The sequence below is a fragment of the Lycium ferocissimum genome, chromosome 12 (assembly GCF_029784015.1).
Source record: "Lycium ferocissimum isolate CSIRO_LF1 chromosome 12, AGI_CSIRO_Lferr_CH_V1, whole genome shotgun sequence".
Classification (NCBI taxonomy): domain Eukaryota; kingdom Viridiplantae; phylum Streptophyta; class Magnoliopsida; order Solanales; family Solanaceae; genus Lycium; species Lycium ferocissimum.
The window spans coordinates 36,733,327-36,739,846 of NC_081353.1; the positions used below are offsets into that span (position 1 = coordinate 36,733,327).

General features: G+C 35.7%; 1 protein-coding gene across 1 annotated transcript; it reads left to right on the top strand.

Annotated features, from left to right (window-relative positions):
• The first annotated feature begins 602 nt into the window (after window positions 1-602).
• LOC132040314 (uncharacterized) lies at window positions 603-3,747 on the top strand. The gene is made up of 2 exons (XM_059430951.1): window positions 603-738; window positions 3,028-3,747. The coding sequence occupies exon 2, from the start codon at window positions 3,083-3,085 to the stop codon at window positions 3,551-3,553; it is 471 nt and encodes a 156-aa protein (XP_059286934.1). The 5' UTR covers window positions 603-738; window positions 3,028-3,082; the 3' UTR covers window positions 3,554-3,747.
• Window positions 3,748-6,520: the final 2,773 nt, after the last annotated feature.

Genomic DNA, 6,520 nt, shown 5'->3' on the forward strand with positions numbered 1-6,520 from the left:
AAACACAGAGATGGTGCTGTTACTTATGAAGTTGGATAAGAATCATCCACTCCATCCCTCCGTTTCTATCTATTAACATTCCTAATCTTCAATTGTAGAAATCAGTCCTGAACAAGTATTCAAGATTCAAACTTGAAACAAAAACAAAGATTACAAAATTTATAGGCCAAAGAAACATTGTTAACCTGATAGAGATACCATGTTTCACTTCTTGAGATTCAATTTGACTAATTTAAAATTAATTTAATATTATAAAATTAAAATTTAGATGTTCAAAAATTATACAAAAAATAAAATAAATTGTATTCTTCTTGGACGGAGTAAATACCAGGATAACTTTAAATTTTATGTCACATTTTCATTTCAAATTGAATGTCGCTCTTTGACTTGCAAGACTTATAAACCTTCATAATACTTGAATTTTTTTTTTTTTTTGGCCATATATTTATAAAAGCAACTTTATATAAAATGTTAAACGTCTAAACATTATCTTAAAATAAATCATTTATTTTCTAGTTTCACTCTGAAAAAAGCTCTAGTTGACAATCAATTCAGGGGACCAATACACATATAACTAAAACTACAAGGGTTTATTGTTCCAAACTACATAAAGAAGGAACCAAAGTGCAATTTGTCCCAAATATTTTCAGTTTCCCTCTCATATAAAACCCCTTTCTCTTATCCCCTAGCTGCAGTCTTCACTACTTTATATACTTTTTTCAGGCAAAAGTATTTCAGGTATGGGTTTTTAGTCTTTATACTTCATTTGAATTTTGAAGTCAGTTGGTGTGGAATATTGCTTTAATCTTTAATTTTGTTAAAGTACATATGATTTTGTATTAATTTGGACTTAGTATAAATATATATAGACTATAGAGTGCTTTTAAGTAGAGATTGAGCTTATAGGTGAACAATTTTCTCTTTGCATTTCTAAAAAGATACCTGTGTTTGAGTTCTTGAACTTAGATTTATAGTTGAACAAAGTGGCTATTCTGTGGTTGTGGCAAGACTTGTCATCATTTACAGTAAATATATATATATATATATATATATATATATATTTGAAATTATGTAGTTGTTCGAAGGCATTATCTGACCTTTTCTCGTCGTGTTCTCTCTTGAGCCGAGAGTCTTTCGGAAACAGCCTCCCTATCTTCCGAGATAGGGGTAAGGTCTGCGTACACTTTACCCTCCCCAGACCCCACATTATGGGATTTCACTGGGTATGTTGTTGTTATTGTTGTTGTAGTTGTTTGAAGGCAATGAGTGTGCCATGATTATACGATGTTCCTAGCTGTGAAATGTGTTGATGATGGCTCGATTTCCTTTTGAGCTTAAACATTAAATTTGATGTATGCTATTTAAGTTGTGGGATAACAGAATATTTGAAGTCAGTGGGTGCGGAATATCACTCTAATCATTTATTCTTTGAAAGTATATGAGTTTGTATTAATTTGGACTTGGTATAAATATATATGCGGGATAGGTAGAGATTGAGCTTATAGGTGGATAGTGTTCTCTTTGCATTTCAAAAAAAGATGGTATTTTTACATCTTGAACCTGGTTATTTTAGGTCAACAAAGTTGTGGTTAAGACTTGGTATTATAAGTATACATTTGGAATGGCCTTTGGAAATTATATAGTTGAGTCGAAGACAATGAGTGAGCCATATTTATACAATGCTCCTAGTATTGAGGTGTTGGTGATGGCTCGATTTTCGTTTGATTATTGTTAAAACATTAAATTTCATGTTGTCACTTAAGCAGGTTCTACATTGAGAATGAAATGGACCCCAATAAAGTGAAATATAGAGGATTTATATAGTCGACTCCAACTAGATTGGGATTGAGGCGTAGTTGGTTGATTGATTGATATCTCTTTGAGATTAATCTTCTCTTTTTTTGGGGGGGATTTGGCTCGATGTTAAGTGTATTCTTCTTAATATTTAATGAGTTGCTATGCAATTCAATGTCTTTCACTTGTTGAAAGCTCGTGTCTTTTGAGGTCTGACTAGTCTTGTTTCAATTCTAGCAATGAAAATCTTATCTCTATGTGTCCTTTCCTGTTGGCACGGATAATATATGTGTGTCCTTTTCTGTTGGCACGAATAATATATGCCAGTGCTACATTAAAGTTCTGTGCTGATTCCTTGTGACTCGAAACACATTAACTTTCCCTCTCATATTGTGACTCGATACAGATTAACTTTCTTTACTTAACTGGCCACTGAGCCTAAGTGTGCTCACCTTTAGTGGCTCAAATTTCACAGGTTCAACCTTAATTTGCAACGACGTACAAATGAAGTTTTCATCTTTCATAGGTTGAATACAACATAGGCATGTTTTGTTTTGGGGAAACAAGACATAGTTCTATGTCCCTAGTCGGCCTAGTGGAGGAAAATGGTCCAGAGGGTGATATTGAGTAGAATAGTAATCTTAGAAATGCAGTATGTTAAATGGTTATTATCTTCAATATGGTCAGGCTAATTATATCAATTTTGTGGCCATTTTCAAAAAGGAAGCTTAAAACAGTATTATAACTATTCATGTTTTGCCTGCAAGATAACCACACAAGAAATTTTCTTTTAGCATTTATAATTGATTGAATTCATTTTCACCACCACTTCCTCTCTGCAAGTGGCCTCTTTTTTATTTATGAGTCAAGCGGAAAATAGCTTTGAGGTCTGACATCTTATGATCTCGTGACTTTATTGACTGGTTTACTGGAAGTAGCACTTTCTGCAGTTTATTAAAGTATTTTTTAGAACAATTTATTCATTTGTGTATGTACATTAGAGGGTGAAACAATGAGTCACTCTCTTGAGGTACGAGTTGTTTGAGGGGGTTAATCATATATTAATTATTAAAGATGTGCTCGAAATCTTACTTCATATTGCTGCCTACAGAGTTGTTGTCAGACGTTTGTTTTGGCTGGTTCACTAAGTTCAATGTATGCTACATTTTGCAATTCGCTCTAGCTTTTATAACTGTATCACTAGCCCCTTTCTATTAATTTTCTTTCTTCCAGTTGCAGGAACTTAATTTGAAATCAGAGAGGAATAGAGGGAAAGGATAAAAAGGTAATGGCTAAACCTCCACAACCACTTCAAAATGGGAAGGAGGAGATGAAAGAGATTGATACTGCGACCGCCAACAATGTCAATGAGAGTAGCAAAAAGAAGGCAACGAGAAAGTTGCCAAGCCCGAAAGAGCTAGTATCACACTATGAATCACAAGGCATGGACTCCCTAGAAGCTTCCTTTAAGGTTATTGACGATCTCCAGGGTGCTCTCTTCAGGGTGATCAGCTCTTCTCGAATTGACAAGAATCGTAATAATAATAGGAATATGTCATCTGATACCTCCAGAAAACTTGACGTTATCAATGCTCGACTGCTTAGTCTTGATATGAAAGTTGACTCCAAGCCAGGCTACCCTCAAACACTTGCTATTGGGGTGGCTGCTGGTGCTTTTCTTCAAGTGCTCCCTCGTGTTGCAGATTTGGTTGGCCAAATTTGGAATACTGTTAGAAGTGCTACTAACTCAAAACAGTGATAGGTCATAAATCTTGTTGGTTAGCATGTTTGCCTGTAGTCATGGTTCTTTTACTTTTGAAGTAGAGTTTTGTTGAACTTATGATATGCCAAAAAATAGAAAATTGTTCCCTTAGGGGCCTAGTGTCATGAATCTTTAGCATGTATCACATTTTTTGGCTGTTAATGCCAACTACTAGTTCCATTCTCATTCTATTCTCGGGTTATTTGAGTATACCCTTAAGGTACAGTTGCTCCAGTTTGTAGGTCCTGTAGCTCAAGATCTCTGGTCTTTATCTGGACCGATGAAAAAAAAAAAAAAAGGATCACTTTAGGAACTGAGATAGATTAGAAGGTTACCTCAACAGAGGAGAGGGAAAGCTGCTTAGATAGGGCGATAGCCCGGTTTTGATTTAATATCATTTCCTATCTATGCATTTATCAACTGTTTTACTTAGCAAAGGGCATATTGGTAGGTGTCTTTTTTTTTTTTTTCCAGATATGTGCCTTTGTAGTTACATGTTCAAATAGGTTTATCACTGCCTTTTTTTAATTCAGAAGCAAGAAGAGACATTCTTGTCAAGATAGTGATGGAAAGAGCTACAGGCTGGGGCGGATGCATAGTGTAAGTTATGGGTTCATTCGAACTCAATAACTTGGCCTTTGACCTATATATGTTAAAAATTTATTAAATAAGAGATTTGATTCAGAACCCAGTAAATCAAATAAGTTGTGGTAGAATCTCGAACTCAAAATGATAAAGTTCAAATCTTAGATCAATCTGTCTGGAAAGAACTACTCCCTTTTGAGGAAGTTGTTTTATTGTTAGCAAGTGTTTGTTCTGTTTTCTCAAAAATAAGTTAGTTTTAGGAGTTTTTAATGTCCTGGATTGTGTTTGATTTTTAATGCTTAATATATGTAGAATGATGTATGGAATCTAAACGCCATCATTAAGTGCTTGATAGCCTAAATCACATTTATGATTGAGCTTCTTGACCTTAATTTTTCATTGTTGGGGCAAATTTTAAGTAGGGGTGGGCATCCGGTTCTTCGGTTCGGCTATTTCAATTTCGGTTTTTTGAAGGTGGACACCGAACACCGAATCCAACTAGTTCGGTTCTTGCAGTTTCAAATTTTTGAAGTTCGGTTCGGTTTTGGTTTTTTCAATTCGGTTTTTTGATATGATATTAGAAGCGATTCCATTTGCATTAATTCATATTCTCAAAAGCAATAAAACATAAAACTGATAAATTGAAATCAAAATCAAACAAATAGGATACACAAGAACAGAAAATCATAACCATGATATGATATAGTGATTACTAAACACATAAAAGACATACATTAATTCTAAAGACACATATACATTCCTTTGTTAAGGATATTTGAGAATAATTAAGAAAACACATTAGTTTTTTTTTTCATTTTTTTTGCACGGATTGCCCTTCTTTTGGGGTAGTCTTTAAATTTTAAATTAATTATGCCCCTCTATTCTTTGGTCTTTAAGACATCATCCTAGTTCACCTTCCATAAATTAAAAAAAATGTTTGGGTTATTTGATTTTCTTAACAAATTTATGCGGACTCGGCATACTCATGCCTTATAGCGGAGACTTGGCATAAGTATGTCGGAAAATTAGGGATCGGATCAAAAGCATAAACTTGTGAACAAAAAGCAAAAGAGGCTTGTTATAATTGGCCTTTTTTTTTTTTTTTTGGAGGTTAAACTTAGTGGGTTTTAGCCAAAGGGTAAAATTTAAAGATTTAACTATGAGGGCAAAAAATGAACCACCCCAAAGAAGAAACTATTTTAATTTTTTTTTGGTAATGTATTAAATTTTGGTGGGCGTTCGGTTCGGCTTTATCAAACTTCGGTTCGGCTATTTCGGTTTCGGTTTTTTGAAGGTGGACACCAAACATCGAACCAAACTAGTTCGGTTCGGTTCGATTTTTTGAAGTTCGGTCCGATTTTTTGGTTTTCGGTATTTATGCCCAACCCTAATTTTAAGGGTGTGTTTTCTTCTTATAATCCTTCTCTTAATACAGTCAAATCTCTTTGTAACGGTTTCATTTGTCCGAATATTTTTTTAGCTGTTATAGCACAATATTACTATAAAACCATTAAAATGACATAAAATGAAAAACCAATACAAAAACATGATCCTCATAGTAAAATTAGTATTATAGAAATTGACTGTTCTGAAAAGCGACTCTAGAATCGAAAGGCTTCAGGATAAGCAGGACTAAGACAGAGTATATGGAGTGCAAGTTCAGTGGCGTAACGCAAGAGACAGATGTGGAAGTAAAGATCGAGGCACAAGTTATACCCAAAAGAGGAAGTTTCAAGTATCTTGGGTCCATAATACAAGGGGACGGGGAGATTGACGATGATGTCGCACATCGTATTGGAGCAGGGTGGATGAAATGGAGGCTCGCCTCTGGGGTGCTTTGCGATAAGAAGGTGTCGCCGAGGCTGAAAGGTAAGTTTTACAAAGTGGTGGTTAGACCAGCTTTATTGTATGGGGCAGAATGTTGGCCTATCATGAACGTCCACGTCCAGAAAATGAAAGTAGCGGAGATGAGAATGCTCAGATGTATGTGTGGTCATACAAGGGGGGACATGATTAGGAATGAAGATATACGGGACAAGGTCGGGGTGGCCCCCGTGGCGGATAAGATGAGAGAAGCGAGACTGAGATGGTTCGGGCATGTGAAGAGGAGGCGAGAGGATGCATCAGTTAGGAGGTGCGAGAGATTGGCGGTCGCAGGAGTTAGGAGAGGTAGAGGTAGGCCGAAAAAGAATAGGGGGGAGGTGATTAGACAGGACATGGCACAGCTTCAGTGGACGGAGGACATGACCTTAGATAGGAAAAATTGGAGGTCGAGGATTATGATAGAAGGTTAGTAGGTAGTTGAGTTTCGTCGCGCAGAGTGTGTAAGTGTTGACCGCGTAGATCATTAAGCCTTATGTGTGTACTCGTGTTACTTTA